Consider the following 21833-nt stretch of genomic DNA (forward strand, 5'->3'; position numbering starts at 1 on the left):
GACGTCAGCACTAAGTGGATCTTAATGAGCTGCTGAGGTCCCAGCAAAGCAGCACTATCATGATGTTGACATCCTAGGGCTGAAGTCTCAGAGCTGTAATACATTCACTGACTGATTTAGTCTTAGATGCATTTAATAAGTTAAAAAATGAAATTATTCACACATTTTTTTCAATGTACATCTTCTTATAGATGATTAAAAAAATGTAAATACAAATTAAATTTTAAAAAAAAAAACCCTAGTGGGGGTTGTCTCTTAAGAGGATTGTTGGCCCACTATTAATCACGAGCCTCGTCACTTGAGCCAAGGAGTGAAAAAGGCGTCTGTAATGATCACCTGAGGTTTCAGGTGAAAACACTGTGAGACCTTGCCTCACCCTGTCATGTGACCTATTAAGGTCAAAACTACACTGTAAGTGGCAGACAGCTGGTGTGGTCAGCCGCCGCGCTGTTCAATGATGGACACTCACAGTGGACACAGAGGAACTCTTTTACTCTTCCATCTGTCTTTTATCTAATTTAGTGAACAGTTCAGATAAAATAGTTACACGTAGATGCTGAAAATGACAGCCTCAGTGTTGAACATACTGTGACTCACTTGGCCTCTCTCAAAGTGTAAATTAGCCCACCCACCTCTCTGATCACACTCTGGCTCTCGTTCTGATAGAAACTGAATATTTAACAGTGTTTCCTGAAAACCGTCTTTTGCATAATCACTTCTTAATAACTTTAAATTTACAATAATGAATTACACTGCAGCGGGGAATACATTATAGGAGATGTCTTTTTGAAAGTGCTGTAACTGAGTGTATGGATGTAATCCCTCCAGTGTTATCTTCTTCATGTGCCAACACAGTGCAGAGCAGCCACCTCAACTCTGCTCTCACAGAGGTCAGCTGTTGTGTTATTAGTGTTACATACATCTGGATACTAACAAAGAAATCCACAAATCACAAGTACTGGTGTAACTCGTAAATACATATCTTGAAAAAGATAAGATGGGAATAACCCCGGCTTTGTTTTCAGAGCTTTAGCCAGGCTGACAAATACAGAGGGCCATGTGTGCCAAAATGAATTAAATAAATACATCATGAAGTATTAATTAAATATGGCATCAATTAAAGTATATATAAATAATTAAATAAATATCAGTTAATTTTATTATTAAACATTTAATTAATTATTAATTCATATTAATGAATATTTTCTAGTCTAGAAATTAATGATCTAATCTTCTGGTCAGTCTAACAAGACAGACTCCATGTGTAAAACTGCTCCAACGTTTTTGGAGATGTTCGTTCCCGCTAACATTCAGCTCAGTTTTCAAAACTGCTGCTCCTCACTTCTCAGTGGAGGTAAAACCCAAGGTTTAGCATTTTAACACCTGATTTGTGTGTTTTTTGTTCAATGAGCAGTATGACCTGAGACTAAACCACAGTATCACTCCATCACACGGCAAACACCCCCTATCTTATGGATGTGTAACCCTGTGAAAACGCTTCCTGTTCAATAAAATAGGGCTGGAAGTGAATTTAGTTTCTTATGAAACTATCTTTTCTTATTGGACAAACCTGTTGAGATTAGAACTTTATAGATTTGGCACCTTAAAATCTTTTCAATCATTGTCACACGGATCGAGGGCATCTGTCTCAAAGTGACATCTGTCATAGTCCTGGTCATCTGCAGCAGTCACCCTGGATGTATTTAGGACCTCCTCAGACGTTCGCCAGGTCGTCAGATGTTCTGTACTGCTAAATCGGCCTCTATGCTTGCTTTAAACTCCTCGTAACTTTCTGTGCTAAGTGTTTTGCTCCTTGTGTCTCCTGTCACCGGTGCTTTGGATCACTCCCCACGCTAACCTGTTACTTCCTCAGATTGTCTGAAGCTGGTCTGCTATCTGCTACTACTCACCTGCTGCCTATCCACTGCTCACTGGAAATCCAAAAAGGATCGGAAAGATCACCTACCTGCCCTACCTTCACTCTGAACACAATGGGGTGATGCAGGTGAGACTTTGGAAAGAACGCTTCATGTCTCTTTGAAACCAAAACAATACAATTTGACAGCTTGTGCAGCTATTTGAAGAGCTTGGGAAGCAGGAGTGCTGTTTTGCTGTAAAGGCAGCCATCACAACACTGTCAAATGCAAAAAACACAAAGGTGCTGAAACCCTTAAACACTGTTGTTGTCGTTATTTTCTTTCTAAGAAGAACCATGGTCGAATGACCGATGTCACGAACTAGTCTCCAGTCCTTGACATTGTCCGTGTCTGGGTCTCGTCTGAGTATTATTCTCCAGCTTGTGATTAAAAACATGGATATGAAACACCATGATGCAAACAGCTTATTATTTATTATTATTTGACTCTGCTTCTGCTCTGCTCATGCCAAACTGCTTTAATAAAATATCCTGTAATATCCACCAAAGTCTAAATTGTAGACATTCTCCTTTTAATCATTTGTGAAACAGCAAACCCTGAATATTCATCCTCAGTTTAAATAGCTCCTACAGGTTACTGGAGCCTTTTAAAAGTTACAGAACCTCAGGGCCTGCTGTTCAGGCCACTAAACTGGGCCCAGTTAATTACCAAGTGAACAGGTGTTACTGGCTTTTTCTTTTCTTAACAGACGAGTCAGGGTAGACGACTGGACAACAGAGGTAGTAAATGTTGGGCTCCATCAGGCTCTATACTACTTACTGTTCAAGTCCCACAGGATCGCAGACACACTCATCCCCCTGCCTTTCCAAACGCCTTCGATGCTTGCTCCCTCTTGGGGAACACGGCGGGTCTGAGCCCGCGCTGGAATGGTAGCGCTGGGCAGGATGGCTGCTGCGTTGCTTCGAACTATTCCTCACCCCCTACCCAACCCTGTGGCTTGTCACGTCTTCCATAATGTTGTGCTGTGGACATTCATGTGCTTCTTTTTGTGCAGAGGAGTTTTTTTGTTTCCTGTTCTCATGCTCCTCTGGAGTTTCCTCTTGTACTTTCCCATTGTAGTGTATATTTCAGTGTTTTTTTCTGTAACGCTACCGATCTCCGACCTGTAACCCCATGTGATATGTGTTGTGTGTGTGTGTGTATGTGTGGGGGGGGGGGGTCCCATTTCACTGCAGGGCAACCTGCATGTGGCGAATAAAGTCTTGATTGATCAGAGGTTGGGACTTTTTAAACAGAGCCGTCCTGTGTTGGGGGAACACTACAGGCGTAATTTATTATCAGCTCTGATGTTCTGTAGCACTCAAGCTCGCAACCTTTATTACAGTGTTTATATTACAAAGCCTCAGAATATCAGGCTGTTAGAAAGCTAATGAATAGTTAATTTAAACTTACCTATGGATTATCTGCTCATCACTGTAAAACCTCATTAGTTCAGAGAACTTCAAAAAGTATGTAAACTTGTCGCCTTAGAAAAACGGTGAGTTATTTATTCATGTTAAAAAAAGTGGCCCAGGCAATGAACTATTCTTTACTATTCTATTATTCTATATCTACTATTCTATATCTAGTAACCCTCAATATGTTCTTATTTACTGCTTAAGATTGGATCTTAAAGCATCAGTATACAACTTATATAATATTTCACATTTTGAATATGAAGTGAACACTGTTGTGGCAAAGATTTTATTTTTTATCAATAAAAACAGGCAGGTGGGGTTGTTACTAGAGTCACACACATAAAGCAGAATTCATTTATCAGTCACATGTATCAGCGAACATGGACGCTTTCAGAACTAACAGACTGTTAACAGGTTTTTAAACCACTCGATTGGCAGGTTTAAAGGTTTAAAGGCTGACTGATAAAAAAGAAAACATTGTACAAACTTCAAAATCATATTTCTCCGTTTTATTAGACTCTGGCATATATAATATCTTGAGCTTCTTGACTTTCATACATTTCTCCAACCTCTTTTAAAGAAAATATTTTTTACTTAAAAAAATAGCATTACCTCTTTACTCAGTTTGCAAGAGCAACATCAAGAAAAAGACAGAGGTTTTTAATTGCAAAGAAACTGAAAACAGATCATCTGTTCAGCTGCAACACTGGAGTGGATTAATAACATCTAAAATCAAGCAAAATGACAAGTTTTAAAACAACCAGAGATGTTTAAAGTGCTGCAGACTATAGCAGAGGTACCAACAAACATATTGGTGCAATTTGGAAGTACTGTTCTCACTGCAAGTCAGTCAAATAAATCATTTCATGTGAGAATCATTTCTAAAATGTCTTTGTGAGTCTCAGCAACAAAACGGTGCCCATAGTTGGTGCATTGTTTGGAAGCAGGGAGGAAAGGAGTAGAAGCTGGTATAATCATAACAATGAATGTGCTTCTCATACTTCAAAAAAGGTTCTGCTGCTCCAGCTGTCTGGATGGATACAGCAGGCTGATGACAAAGGAAGGGATCGATATCTTTGGAAAATGTTTCTGAGCAAAAGGTGAAGAACATCCCAGCAGGTGGTGGCGATGACCATGTTAGTCCTCGATGGAGGTCAAGGGCACTCGGCGGAAAAAGAAACTGGATCCTCTAAAGAGGTGACCCTGGCGTGAGGGAGACAAAGAGAAGGAATATAGGAAAATATATAGTGCACTGGGGAACTCCAGCTCTGGTCTTCTGACTGGCTTTTGCAGTATGCTTTGCCTGAGCAGAGAGCATAGGCCTGTACACGTCGCAGTTCACCCTGCTACTTCTATCAGCAAGTGACCTGTTCCCTTAGCATCCATACATGCACATGCTGCATCACTACCTCCACCCTATTTGACAGGCAGTGTCCTGCTTACTCTCCACTATCCTACTGTAGTGTACAAGTGGTTTCCACTTTTTTGTGAACCCTCTGCATTTATCTTCACAAAGGTGTTTCTTGATTATAGATTTTGACAGTGATAGACCGACTACCTCCTTTCTTGACATGGCTACATACTGTGAATGTTTTTTCTGATCTAAGGAAAAATTCTACCTCTTTAGGCCTTTTGGTGTTGCTGAACCAGCCAGTGCATTCCTTCTTTTACAGATTGTTAATTTGAACATTCCTAAAGCTTCTGCATCCATCAGCATCTCTATTACCTCTATTTTGAGTTCCAGTGAATTGGTCATGGAATAATAAAATGGCATTAAGGAATCAAATGCCATGTGACATAGTGAGTGTACCTTGTTGCTCAGGTGATTCCAGCAGTGCAGCCAGGAGCTAAAGACGGGCGACAGAGGAGGAAGTCCTGCAGCCAGTCTGACAAGACAAAGCTCAGCAGTCAGACTGAAGCATCAGCGATTATTTTGCAAAAAAATATTAAAAGCATATTTACTGTAAACATAATAAAGACTTTAATGTAGCACAAAAAGCCCCTGTTCTGGAGACAAACTTCAAGTGTAAAAATGATGAACCATTTATTGTATGAGCCTCACATTAGTCAGATTTCGAGATCTTTAGTGATTTGGAAATGCTGTCAGACTCCAATCAATGCCTACATGGTAACACAAGAGCAGTTCATGGAGGAATCTGTAAACATATTTAAAACTTTAACTTTTGTTATGAGCACTGGTGCTTGTCCTTTGTCTACCAGTGGTCCTTGAAATATTTCTACAACTTCAGTTCTGCTGAAATTATTGGACATAACCTGGAAAGCACATACTAAAGCCCTTCCTTCGTAGTATATATATATATAAATCGAAGCTGCTAGAAAACATGTATGTGGCAGTCATATGAAAAACAGGAAGTTCCTCATTTAGAATTTCACCACTTTGTTCTTAATCATTGTATGAAAAAAATCTATGAGATCAGGAATCCAACTGCCATCTGATTGAAATTACCCTTAAAAAGTTATAAATGATATGAGCTCCAGTTTCTCTAATCTTTGTTGACTAAATTTAACCTTTTCCAGAAGGTTTGTGCAACTTTTGTCTTTTTATTCTTTTGTATTCCACAGACCTGCAATCACAGCATCATGTTTCAAGTTGGTGAGAGAAAAAAAAAAAACAATCGCTGAAACCATTTAATATGAGTGCGATAAAAAGCTAATTATAAACCTTGAAAGAGTCTACGGCATCAGGTTTAAATCAATATTACATTTTAAGTTCATAACTGTGTTTAGCTTAATGACTCACCCACAATTGTTTACCACCATAAGATCAGCAACCAGCATGAATGGATATGTAAGGACACTTACTGCAATCTAATGAGGCACAAAACGCACACTGCATTATTACTGAATTATGACATACAGGAGAAACCTTTCATGGTCTGAAGAGAGAACTTACGCCCATCACAAATTTAGTGTAGCTTCTCACTGCAGAGGCCTGACTGAACTGCAAAGAAATGTAAAGAGAGGGGGAAATGTTATTGAAGGAATTTACATGTTTCCAGAAACTAAAACTAATGCACTTAAAGTTCAATAGTTACAATCGTTTGTATAATAAACAACAAATTACCATGTAAGCATATACAAGTGTCTCTGAAACACCGGTATTACACGTTTTCTTTCATTCATCATTTTCGTTTTTGGTGTGTGAGGGTGATGGGTTTGTGTGCTCCAGTAATCCCAGAAGCTTTGTTGTCAAGTGCAATTTGCTACTGGTAGGGTCTTCGAAATCAAACTGGTCCTGGGTGAGGAGCCAGACACCCTACGCAGTATAATAAATCTAATAAAGGTTCAATGTAGCCTGCTCGGGACAGGGTCAGCGGGGATCCTACCCTGTCACCAGGAACAGGATAGAGGCTTATGGGTGAACGTCTGCTGGCCAAGCCTGAGCTCACAGCCTGGCAAGGATCAGCATGAAAAAGCTAAGTGGGTTTACTGTGGGACCACCACTCTCACAGGATGGGCTGCAGAGGAATGAAATATTGATAAGACATATGAACATGTGCATGGTACCCGGATACTATAGATCACTGGATGATTTTGTAATCAATAAAGACCAAGGAATTGACCTCAGGGGCAGGATTGTATCATGGCACAGATCTGAGGGTGGCTACAGAAAGATTTCTGCAGCACTGAAGGTTCTAATGAGCACAGTGGCCTCCATTGTCCGTAAATGGAAGACGTTTGGAACCACCAGAACTGTCTGACCATGTCAATCTACATGATCTGGGTAAAAGGGCCTTATTCGGGAGATGCCCAAGTACCCGATGGGCACTCTAGTAAAGAGCTCCCAGCATTGCTCTGTGGAGAGAGGAGAAGCTTTCAGAAACAACCATTCCTGTACTCCAAGTAGCCAGGGTGAAGCCTACTTCTCAGTAAAAGACACATGAGAACCTGCCTGACTACTGTGTGAATGTCTGGCCCTGCCAGAGCCCAGACTGAAATCTGCCTGAAACCCTCTGGAGAGAAATGGCTGTGCACTGCTGCTCCCCAGCTGAGGTTCCACAAAGGAGAATGGGAAATAATCTGCCCAAAAATAGGTATGCAAAGCTTGTAGCATCACTCTCAAAGAGGCATGAGGCTGTAATTGCTGCCAAAGGTGTTTCAAGTATTAAGCAAAGGCTGTGAATATTTAAGTACTTGTTATATTTTTCTCTTTATGAATATAAATTTGCAAGAATTTCAAGCAATTGCTTTTATAGGTTATTGTATTTAACATTTTGCAGTGAACAATGAATAGGGCTGTAACATGACAAAATGTGGAACAAATGAAGCTCTGTGAATACTTTCCAGATGTACTGTATGTATTATAGGAGACATATATAAAAATGTCTGAGTAATGGGTAATTAAAAAAATGAAAAAATAAACCTATCTGGTAAAATGCAAAAGACAACTAGTATATGAAGCTAAAATTTCACAGCAATCCTCATAAACTACCAGTAACAAGTTTTAGAACACCACATTTTCAAGTTCTTTATTGAAAATTACGCAGTTTATTGTCTGATTGCACTCTGAAATGAAAGCATAGCACAAATAAGTAATTGGAGTTAAAAAAGAAATCATGGAATCAGTTTATAGACCAAAGTGTATTCTAACCTTTAACCCATCAGAGTAGCCTTCTTTGGCAGATATAACAGCTGAAGACAGTCGTGGCTTCTTTCTACAATAGAAATCGAATATTCTCCCATATCTGTAGGGTTAGTTCCCATAAACGTGGACCTTGTAGGTTGCTTTGCTTTCACTCTTCTGTCCAGTTCAAACCAGCTCGATGGGGTTTAAGTCTGGAGACTGTGCTGGACTCCATGTTTTCAAGCTCACCACCTTGTTCTTTGTTCCTGAGGTAGTTCTGGCACAGCTTGGATCTATGTTTTGGGTCTTTATGTTGCTGTAGGATGAAGCCTTGACCAACTAGGCTCATACCAGAGGGTCCTGCATGGTGCTGCACAATGCTGTGGTACGTGTTTTGGTTCAGGGAGCCTCTCACTCTGTACAAGTCACCGACCCTGGATCCAGCAAACAGCCCCAGACCATCACACTTCCTCCTCCATGTTTGACGGTTGATACCACACACTGTGGAACCATCCTTTACCTACTCGACCACAAAGATCCTGTGTGATGAACACAAGGTTTCAAATGTTGATCCATCAGTCCATAATACCTTCTTCCAGTCTTCAGTAGTCCAATGGTGGTGTTTCACGGCCCAGCCAAGCCTCTTTGTCTTATTCTGACGTCTGGCTTTCTTGCTGCAACTCGTCCTGTCAAACCTGAAGCTCAAAGTCTTCTCTTCACAGCTGAAACTGAGACTTTCTTACTACGACCACTATTAAGCTGTGCTTGAAGCTGTTGTCCTGTCAGCCGCCTATCACACAGCTGTTAACTCTCAGAAACTTGTCCTCTGATTGAGTCGTGTCTTTGGGTCTGCAGACCTCTTCCTGTCAGTTTGTTTCTGAGCCTTTGGATGCTGAAGGAAACTAAACTCACTGACACCTTGACTTTCTTTGCAGTTTCTCTGTAGGACAGACCGACATTTATATGAAGGTCTGTCTCTCTTCCATTGTTAATCACCTTTTTCTCACCATTCTTGTACCATCACACTACTTTCTGTTCAACTGATGCTTTCGAGCGTATGGTACCACAGTGTGTTCCAACACTGCTTAATGGTCTGCATGTATCAAGTGTGCCTCTTCTGTATGTTGTTTATTTGCAATAAGGCAACTTTGTCATTAGCCTAGCCCAGGCTTTTGTCTAGCTGGTGATGATGATAATAATACCTCTGCCATAAACACTAGCTTAGCTTTTTGTCTATGAGACTATCCACTTGTTAAGTGATGATGTAACAACCCTGCCTCTGGGTCCAAACTCCTCCTTTTTTAATGCTATTGTCTTTTTCATGTATTGTAATGCTTTGTATTTTGTTTTAATACAAACAATACTAAAAAACCCCTTAAAAATAATCTATGTTCACTGTAGGCCTCTCTGCTTTTTTATTAGCACTATTCATGTGCACTGCATTTTTAAGCTCAGTTTTTAAAACCTTACGATGTAATTAGAATCCATGGGCTCACAGTCCGCTAGACGCCAAATATTTGAATGTTGAAATTTTAAAAAAAGAAAAGAAAAGAAAAAAAAAAGGACTCTCAGACTAATAATGGATTGCATTTATATAGCGCTTTTCAAGATCCTCAAAGCGCTTTACAATTCCACTATTCATTCACTCTCACATTCACACACTGGTGGAGGCAAGCTACAGTTTTAGCCACAGCTGCCTTGGGGCAGAAGCAAGGCAGCTATATCGCGCCATCGGCCATTCTGGCCAACACCAGTAGGTGGTAGGTGAAGTGTCTTGCCCAAGGACACAACGACCAATACGACCAAGACTTACAACCTTCCAATTACAAGATGAGCTTCCCAACCCCCTGAACCACTCGACTAACTAAGACTTCAACTGTTACATTAAGATGAGAATGTTTTGTTTCTTGTATTATATTCATAGTGAAAGCAGAGCTACAACTTTTAGCTGTTTTTATAAATCCTTCAGTCAGAACATGGCATATCATTTTCAGTGAGATAACTTTCTTTGAACCTTGTGAATCCTCTTTTTCATGGATGCCTCAGTGTTAAATTTGATTGGAACATCTGGGAGAACAGCCAAACCTATCATTTTATAGAAGATAAAAGACCATTTTTAACTCTTTAAAGAAGAGTTTTGACCCTGAAATGGCTAATAACGTCAGATGTCAAAAATATATTTTTCTATAGAAAGCACTCAGACATAGAAAAATGTACTTGTAAGATTGTGTGTGTGGAAATGGGCCAAGTGGAGCAGAAAAGCACTATATAAGTGCAAGTCCATTATCACATCAGGATAGCCAGTGTCAACTTTAAGAAAATATTTTGTGTTTTGTATGATTAGCAGCATTGGCCAAATAGATTTCTAAGATTTGCAATCATTTATATAAAGTTTAGATTTCTTTCTAAATTAAGTGTTATAATATTCCGGTGTACTTCCGGGCCTTTGCTCTGTTGACAGGAATCTGGTCTTATTTTGTTGAAGGGATACAAATTGGATTATATTAACAGATTTTAAATTATGACAGGAATTTTAAAGTTGCATGAGAGCTCTTTTGTTTGTCACATTGTAGCTCTTACGGTATGTTTTTGAATGTACACAGGAAATCTTTGATACCACATGAACAGGATAATACGTATAATACAGAGATTCATCTGTTAATCTGTCAAGTGTGCAACCTCCCATTGTTTAATCCCCCTTACTGCACTGTACTGTCCATTACACTTGAGCCACTTAATGTTATCTAATTTTTGCATTTTGACTACATTTTAAATTCTGTTTTTTTGCTTTGTGGAAAATAAGGGCGCTCTACCTTCTGAGGCACAACCTCAAAGGTAGGTGTGGCTCAGGAGGTAGAGCGGGTGTTGAACATGCTCTTCAAGTGCCCACCTAGAACATACAATAGTTTTCCTAATAAAAATACAGTACTATTATAAAATTATATTTATTGTCAAAGCTTGTTGAAATAGGTAAAGGTGACAGACTTACACTTTCATCCACAGCATAGGTGTTAATAAAGTGAGCCAGGAGATTACAACACCACAGAAACAGAACCTCTCCCAGGACATGCGGTATGAGACCACTGCAAACACACAAACACTGCTATGATGGTTGGAGGTGAAAGATCACGATATCTGAGCAGGACAGACTGTACTAATAAAAGCATGACTCACACATAGAAGCCAGCAACTCCTTCCTCCTTGAAAATCTTGACCATACAGCTGAGCATCCCACTAAAAATCAGACAGACCTTTAATATCATCTTGCTTTTTTATGTAGATGTGAGTGTAGAATGTTTCTTTTAATCCACTTTCTTCATCTACAAAACACTTGTATGAAATTTATGTATAAACCAAAGTCTTACCCATACTTGACTTCTCTGCCAACAAACTGAGCCATGCAGCGTACCGACATAACTGCCAACGCAGAAAGGTTTATCAGATCATTTCATTCAGACAACATAACACTTTCATGAGGACTGGGAACATGCTACATACTGTAAACTGCAAACAAAGATTGATGCCTCAGAATAGTTCAATATGTAAACAAGTCTGTTAGTCCAACATGAGATTCCTGCTTCATGTGACGACTCAAATCACTACCTTCACATTTTAGGCCACTGTTCACAATCAGGCATTAAAAGGAGTTACAAATTTTCAAAGCACGCAGTAAAGACAGAATTCAATTAAAAATACTCAGTGTTGGGGAGTAACGGAATACATGTACCGCCGTTACGTATTTAAAATACAAAATATGAGTAACTGTATTCCGTTACAGTTACCGTTTAAAAAGGTGGTATTCAGAATACAGTTACTTTGTTGAAATAAATGGATTACACTGCGGTACTTTCCTGTTTCATTTTGTCGCAGGTCAGGACTGTTTGGGTTTTGTTTGACAGCTACGTTCTGTTGTTCCAGGCAGCAGCGTTACGGTTGCCATGGTTACAGGGTTACGCTCTCTCTCTCTCTCTCTGCGACTGTGTGCTTCCTGGGTGAGAGAGCGCCTTTTCGTTGTTGTTGTTGTTGTTGTTGTGCTAAGCTAACAGGCAGAATGCTACAAGCATAGCTCTAAAGAATGTAGCATCATGGGCAGTGTAGTCCGTGTTGCAGAGAGAATGGACTGCCATACACGTTATGGGTCTGTGAGCGCAAGGAGGGAGAAAAAGGGGAGTGGAAAGGTACGAGTTGTCATCGAGGAAAAACGGGAGCTGGAAGCATGTAAATATAATAATAACCACTTCAGCCAAGAAGAGAGCCTGACGAGCCCAGTTGTAAGTAAGCTATTAAGACTCGACTGTACACTGTGTTCGTGTTTTCCTCCGAAAACAATAAGTTCCGTTGGAGCAGCCTTTCAACGCCTCTCTCTGTCTCTTGCAAGAAAAGTTGACCCACACAACAAAGTAAAGCTATTTTTCGGCTACGAGCTGACAGGGACCCCGCCGTATTAGTCAGAGGTCCCTTTACTACAGTTCGGAGTCGCGGACCTTCAGTAATAGTAATAAATCACAGCAATAGTACATTCACGTTGTTGTAAAAAGCATGATAATATATTAAGTAATCCAAAGTATTCAGAATACGTTACTGTCATTGAGTAACGTAACGGAATACGTTACAGAATACATTTTGGGGCATATATTCTGTATTCTGTAACGGAATACATTTTAAAAGTAACCTTCCCAACACTGAAAATACTTAATCAGTAGTTAAAAACAACAGAAAAAGAACACAGTACTTTTTTTAGTTATACTGACGACACACATTTATTTAGAATACAGTCACATTTTAATCATATGTTGACAGAGTGCTTTGTTCTATAAACTTTGAGCACTTTATCTACCTCAGACCTACATTCACTTTAGACTCACAAACATGCGTCTCTTTAGATTGTGGGCGGAGCCACAGAACCCATTGGACGCTCAGGAGCTGGAGTTCAAACCAGGAAATCTCTTCCTGTAAGGTGACTGCAGCACTATTTTATTTTACTAATCTCTGCCTAGCTTTTTTTATTTACTCAAAAGAAATGTTTCATGGCAGAATAAACATTTCCGGTTGCTGACATACCATGAAAAGGATGGGTGGCTACTCTGGACAGGCACTGGATGATCATCTCATGTGAGGTCTGGGAGACAAAGCAATGTAAAGAGAACGTTTTTCAAAGCCAGAAATAGCAAGACAATGTCTACAAATATCCTCTGCTTTCCAGATTTTTCACTTGATCACCACTTGCCTGTCTCAAATTTGCCCAGAGAAATTCCAGGGAAAATATAAGAACTTCCTAACAGGAATTATGCACAATTTCTGGTCCCTACCAACATTTGGTTTCTCAAAAAAGTATTTTAGGGATGAAGGTTGTTTCTAGACACTTTTTGGCATTTTTTAAGGAACATAATCTCTGATGAATCCTTTCAGGACCTGGTTGAAAATCTGCCATGAAGAATTAAGACAATTCTGAAGGCAAAAGGAGGTCCAACTCGCTTTTGGTCCATTTACGGTCCTGCAAATGACGGCAGGTTTCCCCATATATAAACAGTATAAAGTTATAAATATTACATTTTTTTATAATGACTATAATTAGCACTACTGACGGACAGTGGGCGTTGAGGTCATTTTTCTTGATCATTAATTTGCAAATTAGGAAACCAATGGGAAACCTTAAAAACCAGGTCCAGTAGGAAGTAGTGGAAAACTTGTAGTAACTAGTTCTAAGATGTTTTGCAAGGTTTTTATTTTGTGGCATGATACCACATTTCAGGTTTTACGCTGTGCCCTCACAATTTTCTGGAAATGCATTGATTAATCAAAAAGGATCCAATATTGTTTTCAAATAAAAACAAATCTATCAGTTACAGCATTTGATACTGATCATCATTGAACCATTTACCCTTTAAATTTAGGGCTTAAATGATTTTCAAATCATCGTATTCTGTCTTTTTCACAACTTATGAATAAGGAAACATTTGTACATCAGTTCAGCTACACTCAAAATGAAAGAAGTGAAGAACAGCCCTCACAGAGTTGTCTCACCTCTTTGACCACTTTCCTGAGTGAATTCTGCTGGTCGCCGTTCTTAAACAGGACGTCTATCTGCTGAACAAAGAACTCCGATTACCCTTCAAAACACACTATTGTGTAATCAGATATTTAAAGAACATAACATTCATCGACAACATCAATCATCTACAGCTCCACCTGCACAATCACTTAAAAACCCAAGTTTATTTTTGCAGAACCAAATTCTTATGCATGTTTTAAATAAAATCATATGCGTGAGCACAGTGATTACACTTTACTGCCTGTCATCTCTCAAAGGCCTATTCAAGCACATCAGCTGTTCTTATTTGTAACTGGTAACAAATAAACAACATGTAAGTCCTTTGAACTTCACTAATATTTTGACTACAAACTGCAGCAAGATTACAGAAAATTACAGACCATGTTTACATGAAAGGCAAAAATGAATTAATTGATAATAAAAAGGAATTGAAATTGATTCCTATTGTAACACTTCTGCTATCAAACTGTGCCCTGGCTGAAAATCCATATGTTACAGCAATGTGACAGCAGAGGATTATTATCATTATGAAAATTCACTGAATGGGAAAAAGCTTTGAATGTGCTTTTGTCAAAAACTGAACCAGTAATGACAACAACACTGAGCAGCAATAAAAACCAAATTAAAAATATTATTTAAAGAAAAAAAAAACCAAAACATTAGCACAACATTGGCATGAAACCTGAAATAACTTGTCCTCTGTCAGGACATCACAACAAAAAGGGAACACAAACACTGGAAATGGCATCCCACTGATTCAGGAGACTTTCCTCCAGACAAAAGCAGCCTGCAAAGCTGGGAGAGCTTGCTGTTAGTGATTCATACAGGAGAATGATAAAAACCCAAGGTTTCTATTCAACACTGAATATTATTAATTTAGCTTTAATAATAAGGTGGCAGTAAATAAATCACTTCCTGTTCGAGCTGTTTCAGCCAATTACAGATCATTGAGACCACAGGCATGTCTCGAGTTTTAATCATCTTAAATTCCATCCACAGGTTTTTGGAAAACAATGACAATTTCATTTCATTTCATAAAACTGTACTTGTGTTAGTGCAGTATAGTGTCAGACGAGTGCCTGTAATCTTCACACACTTGGCAAATGCCTCTTGTTTTAGAGGCATTTAAATACACAGGGGAAAATCTTATTTGCAGCATGGCCCTGCTGGGGCCACATAAATATAAGCACAGTGACCCTGTGCTGTATCTGAAACACTGTGACGTGAAACATTCAGCAGCATGTTAAAGTAATAATTCAGTAACACTGCAGTATGGGAAAAGTCAGAGTGTAGTGTTTATACGTATTCGTTTTTAATACGAAGGCTGGTAAGGAAAGTCTAATATCAGCTGTTTAACAGTTTGGTTCCCACACTCTGTGTAAAGTACAGAGCGTGCCCTCATCATTGGCTATCATCATTGTGCTTCTGTATAAGCCTTTGCAATAGAACATATAGAACATATGCAGCTCTGTTTTTGTTCTTTATCTTTCAGATTTTAAAGAGTTACAATCAATACAATACTCCAGCTTGTCCAGGTTGAAATCTAAAGATAACAAAGGGAATTTTTAACAGTTTTAACAGTTTAATGTTAAGTTCAAGTTGAATCACAGAGATTCTTGATGGAGGTCACACTGTCAGAACTGCTAATTCAAATGACTTATACAGGCACCTCTGATGGATCCAGCTATAGAGAAACATCTGCTTATTCATCTTAGCAAGAAGGGTTGTACCCTTTGTACCATCTTAATCTCATTTCCTGCTTACCTGTTTAACTTTGCTCCTCACCACAGTAGAGATGGCACTGGATACAATACGTGGTGAGAGGCCACGAAGAAGTCCTCTCTTTCCATCCACCTTCACAATATGCTGCGCTGAAAACAAATTCATGTCCTGTAAAATGTTCATGCTTTGTCCAGTTAGACGATAAGTCATCCATTAATCCCACTTCACTCACCATAAGAGAGAAAGCCGGGCAGGTATAAAACTCTCCTTCCAAACATAGTTGTTCCCACAGTCGGGGGAAGAGGCTCATGTCCCACCTGGAGACAACAGCAGTTTCAATTAAACAGATTCTCTACATGACCATTTTCTTTTATTCAACTACAGCTTCGGGTGTTTGCTTTCCAAGAACAGACTGGATGACTTAAACAACTGACCAAAATACATTTAAATCATTATTTTAAATCAGTGACAGACAGAACAATTCAGGTTTTGAAAAACAGACATAATGAGCCAAAAAATGTAAACACTGAATGAGATGAAATTAAAGAAAGATGACCATCTCAGCAACGTGTCATCAATTTGCCTTTTGGAATAAAAACGCCGCCCTCAATAAAAACCAGTTTATCTGGATGTGCTTTTGCTAATAGTAAATCAGCTTTATTCTTAATCAAGACATAAAACAAAGTACACGTCTGACTAATATGTCAAATGAGAAATGGGTTGAGTATGAAAATTATTCTCATGGCTGGATTTTTGCAGACATGATCCAGATTTGGCCCGTGCAGATTAGCGTCTGCATACGACTGCAGCAGTGTGACTCTGAATCAGGTGTTGAACCATAACACATGTGTTTTTGCTGATAGTTAATTATAGCTTAAAGCTAATCAGAGTCTAATAAGGTGTAGCTTTGACCAATATCATGAATAAGAAAATATAATCTATAACAATGATTCCAATCACAGTCCTCTTACTGAGAAGCTGTGTAGAAACAACCTTGGAAAGTAAGTGTTCATGTGTGTGTGGAAAAGATGTGACGTGTGTGGGAGTGAGTGACACCAACGAGGCACTAATCTAAAAGGACGTCTGACTTCTTAAATACAGTGTGTAAGTGTGCTGTGTATTCTGTACAAATGTTTGTGTGCGATCTTCTCTGCTTAGGCTGCTGCCTCGATCAGCAGAAGGAAATGGGTGGATGGAGGTTTAAACTTTGGTTTATATCAGCTATGTGGAAAAGTCAAACAGATAGAGAGAGAATGATAAGGGTGGCTGATCAGTTGTCAAAAAATAATTTCCTCCAGGGATCAATAAAGTATTCTGATTCTGATTCAACCACATGACTGGATGTCACAATGGGTGAGGCCAGATGTCACCTGAGAAGCTGTGCCATTCTCTAACAGAGGTATAAAAATTAGGTGAAGAAGAGATTCAGGGTTTATCCCTTTGTCTTCTGCAAGATAAGCAGTTAAGCTGACTGGAACAGTTCACAGTTGAAAATTCCAGCAAAGACACTAAAGGGATGTTGGGATGCTGTCCACACTGTGAACCTGCACACTGGCTTGTTTTTGTTTTTTACCCTTTTGCTTATTTTTCCGGTGTTAGATGAAAGAATCCGGGTTTGGGTTAGGATCTGGATTTCCAATCAACACGGAACAAAAGGATGAGTACATCTTCAGATCCAGTTGTGCTCACTGTCTCTCCAACCTTCTTCCTCACAAGATCTGAAAACTCAGCATTAGCTCAGAGTGGGTTCATTAGATAATCTAATTCAAGGGATTTAATCAGAAAAAAAAACTGTTTGACACTGCTTTGCAAAGTTACACACCAATTCAATATTCATTGTAGTGACCTCCAATTGATGTGATCAGTGTCATTACTGCCAACATGAATTATGATTTTACTGAATCTATATTTATCCTGAACCAGCAGATTCATGTCTCCTTCAATGTCATCTGCTCTGACGCCTGAAAGACGATTAAAGCAGAATCACCAATAACTAGATAAAGTGTAGAACAACTAAATTTGTTTTGCTGTTATTTAGAGGCAAAAATCACAATAAAGGACCAATCATGTTAAGTGATGTGGTTTACAGATGACAAGCTAGAAGAAAAATCAGTGTAAAATTTCCACGTTTTTGGACATCAGTGTGCCAGAACAGCATGTTCACATTAAAGTCTGCACTGAAAAAAACTTAAATAAATCTTAAATACAGATGGTGAAGAGAGCTGTTGGGCACATGAGTTCAAAAATATTTCACAGGCGATCGCTGAAATCTAATGACTGTGAGGTGTACAGTCTACAGTCCTATCAAAAGTTATGGAATCACCAACCTTGATTTGAATAAAGTAAAACACAGTAAAAACTCTGAAAGCACATCCTCAAACTACAGATGTGACACAAAACTATCAGTCCACGCAGTTCAACCCAGCTGTCACAGAGTGACACCCAAGGTGCACGTTGGACAGGTCGTCCATCACAAGCATCTGCAGTGGATCGAAGCTATTTTATGTTTAAGAACTGGCTTCATTAAAGAGGCCCCAAACAAATCACATTGCTTTAATTAAAGTGAACATGAAACACTACAAGAGTAAAGGTTCATTTAGGAGACCTGCTTTCAAAAGCAGAACACGTTTAGCGCCATCTTGTGCCACATGGCATCACCGACTTGGTTGGTTAGTTCTGGCTAATAGATTTAAGTATTATTCAGAGATTATCTCTCTCATAAAATCATGGAAGGACAGGCCCCAGCACGGTATGTACCACCAACAGATAAAGGAAGTGGCCTCTGGTAGAGGATCCGAGCTTGAAGGATAGACCACCCGCAGGGGGGAGCAGGGAGTTATACACATCTATCTATATACATATACACACACATACACACATATATACACATGTGTGTGTGTGTGTGTGTATATATATATATATATATATATATATATATGTACCTAATTATTCAAAATAGTGAAAAGAGGGTGCTTGCAGACCTTAACAAGTTGTAACATCTGGCTAAGTAAACAAAAGCATGGCCCCAAAATAAAGATGTAGCTTGTTCCAAGTCAAGTGTGTTTAAAATTTGGAGAAAATGGAAAACGGACCTCACAGTAGAGCCATCAGAGTCTTTGACTACAGGACTCGGGGCTTATAGTTTTTCCTGTCATCCAGCTTTTGCAATACATTTTCAGTGTTTAAAACAATGCTGGATGTTCATTCTAAGTTTGGAGGGTTTTACAGAATGAGCACAACAGAATGTCTTGATGCATCATCCAGGTAAGGAAATCCTAAAAAGTTTATTCTGTTCATCTGGACGTTTTAGTGGGAGAAACATTAGTGGCATCTTCAGTCTCAGCTGACTGCAGCTTTCCACCTGTATAAACAGTACATTTGTAAATGGTTCGACGGAGCAGAAATAACTGCTTAGATTTACAGTATTTTTGAGGTGAGGCTCGGATTTAAAAGTCAAACGCAATTTCGTATCGATGAGGAAAACAAGACAACACTATAGACTCTTCTGCCCATAGCGGTTATAAATGTAACCCACAGCAAGCGATTACATTTCACTGCTAAGCTAAATGAGTAAATAGAAGCATGAGTTGACATATTTCCAAAAACAGCACGGAAGCTGTATATTCATATTCAGCCTCTATGATGACTGTTAGCTAGCTACATCGGCTACCTGTATTAGCAGCTTGACGTACAGCAGCGGGTGTGTGAGGGTTGTTACACCCGCTCCCAGCAGAAACACTGCGGTGTCCACGTCCACGGTGGTTGGTGTAGCATCCTGCGCGACACCGACTGCTGGACCATGCAGGTTTTCTGTCGACTCCATCTTTAGTTACCGTGAACGAGGGAGACGAATCATTAGCGTTGTGTATCAAACAACAAAAACAACTTCCGCTTTTCAGAATAATAGTTTAAGTGGAGACGTTTTCTAGTGAGTAAAATGCAGGCGTGAGTGAGAGCAGATTTCACAACGTATTCTGTCTAAAAATAGCTATCTCTTACCAAAGCTCGTGAAGTCATAAAAACACGTGCGTGTACTTCTTATCTGCCACAGCCAGAGAGCTTCCTGTCAGCGTGGACAGAGATTAACAGCGCCTCTTGGGTAGTCTGCCTTAAATTCTAGAAATAAATAATAAATATTGAAAGGCTTGTGTAGCATGCTGGTTAAAAACGTATAAACTGGTATATTTTTTCTTATAGTGCTTAATTTAATTCTGGATCTAGAAGAAGCCGATTGGACGGACTTAATCTCGCTGTTTCTCACTATTTTATTTTAGTAGCAGTATTTTTCTTTTTCTTTTTTTTTCTTTTTTTTAAAATGATGCATTATTTTTAAATATTCCTGACGAAATCAGGAACCACAAAAAACAAAAACAAAAAACAAAAAAAAAACGTTGTATGCATATGGTCATTTCTAATTACATACATACATGACTATCAGCCTTCCATGCTTCAAAATAGCAGTGCTGTTCATGGCTCAGTCAGCTCATCCATCCATTCACTTACCTAACACATAACAAATGTTTTTATTTTTTTGTTTTTGGTTTATTTGATTTTTAAAGTCAGTTACATCCCCGAAGCAACTCAATTTATCAAATAATATGAGATCGTGCAAAAGTTTAAAAAAAAAACTAGATAAACATAAAAAGGAAAATGCAACATTTTTGTAAAAAGGACAAGAGATGAAGCAGGAAATTATCAATCTAGTGATAACAAAAACAAATAAAAAATGTAATTGGTTGCAAAGCAATACATCTCACTATATGTTGCTGTCAGCTGAATTCTCTATTATTATTATTATTATTATTATTATTATTAGTAGTAGTAGTAGTAGTAGTAGTATAAGTAAACGTATTATTATTATTATGCTTCCTATTCTTTCCCACACCGTTTGTCATGTAGGCAGAATTTTCACACCAAATCAACCAATGAGATGTATGTTTTACATTTTTAGATTTTTGTATTTATTTATTTCAAAGAATTCACCTAAAAAAAATTGTTTATTTATTTTTTAAATTTCTCTGGCTCTTGTTAAATTCCCAGTAACCCCAGTACGAGAAGTCTCGACCGTCTCTCCATTTAAAGAGTCACTCTTTAAATATCACTTGCTAGGGACTTAATTACGCCGATGTCAGAGGGGCATGCCTAGTTCTATTTGCCTACGTCCTGAAGCTGAGCTTATACACTCACTGAGTAGCCTTAAGCACAGTTACTAGCCTCACCCATTAACAGCAGTGCTCCCATTAATGATCAGAGAAATTGTGGACACCATATCACCCTATTAGAGCACTTCGCTCTCGCTCTGCAGGCCTACTTGTTGTTCCTAGAGTATTTAAAAGTAGAATGGGAGGCAGAGCCTTCAGTTTTCAGGCCCCTCTTCTGTGGAACCAGCTTCCAGTTTGGATTCGGGAGACAGACACTATCTCTACTTTTAAGATTAGGCTTCAAACTTTCCTTTTTGCTAAAGCATATAGTTAGGGCTGGACCAGGTGACCCTGAATCCTCCCTTAGTTATGCTGCAATAGACATAGGCTGCCGGGGGATTCCCATGATGCATTGAGTTTTTCCTTTCCAGTCACCTTTCTCACTCACTATGTATTAACAGACCTCTCTGCATTGAATCATATCTGTTATTAACCTCTGTCTCTCTTCCACAGCATGTCTTTTATCCTGTCTTCCTTCTCTCACCCCAACCGGTCGCAGCAGATGGCCGCCCCTCCCTGAGCCTGGTTCTGCCGGAGGTTTCTTCCTGTTAAAAGGGAGTTTTTCCTTCCCACTGTTGCCAAAGTGCTTGCTCATAGGGGGTCATATGATTGTTGGGTTTTTCTCTGTATCTATGAAGCGCCTTGAGGCGACTTATGTTGTGATTTGGCGCTATATAAATAAAATTGAATTGAATTGAATTAATTAGGTACGTCTGTGTACCTGCCAGCCATGACAGGCTGTGCACCTTTCTGAAGGTTGTTGGATTAGTCCCTCCAGTCTGCATCTTAAAGTGTCTTTGGGCAAGATACTCAACCCTGAGTTGCCCCAGTTACACAAGGCATTGTTGTTTGGCATTGTCCATTGTGTTGCCAGGTATGTTTTTAACAAGGATTTACAGTACAAGCAGAGGGAGATATTTTTATTTTAAGCCAACATGA

At 39.1% G+C, this 21833-nt stretch overlaps 1 protein-coding gene across 7 annotated transcripts; it reads right to left on the reverse strand.

The window, feature by feature from the left end:
* Positions 1–3606: 3606 nt before the first annotated feature.
* Positions 3607–19814, reverse strand: LOC113013105 (mitochondrial carrier homolog 1-like). Of its 7 annotated transcripts, none has more exons than XM_026153725.2 (13): positions 19693–19814; positions 19364–19516; positions 15926–16010; positions 15736–15842; positions 13944–14003; positions 12981–13038; positions 11285–11336; positions 11094–11153; positions 10909–11002; positions 6249–6296; positions 6096–6163; positions 5145–5220; positions 3607–4537 (listed from the first exon to the last, which is right to left on the reverse strand). In XM_026153725.2, exons 1-13 carry the CDS (start codon positions 19708–19710, stop codon positions 4472–4474), a joined length of 945 nt encoding a protein of 314 aa, XP_026009510.1. In that variant the 5' UTR covers positions 19711–19814; the 3' UTR covers positions 3607–4471. The 7 variants fall into 7 exon arrangements, with proteins under 7 accessions (XP_026009510.1, XP_026009509.1, XP_080150555.1 ...); XM_026153724.2 differs by having other exon boundaries at positions 13944–14006; XM_080294429.1 differs by lacking the exon at positions 19693–19814 and having other exon boundaries at positions 15736–15837; positions 19364–19674.
* Positions 19815–21833: the final 2019 nt, after the last annotated feature.

This window comes from Astatotilapia calliptera, chromosome 20 (genome assembly GCF_964374335.1).
Source record: "Astatotilapia calliptera chromosome 20, fAstCal68.1, whole genome shotgun sequence".
NCBI classification, from domain to species: Eukaryota; Metazoa; Chordata; class Actinopteri; order Cichliformes; family Cichlidae; genus Astatotilapia; species Astatotilapia calliptera.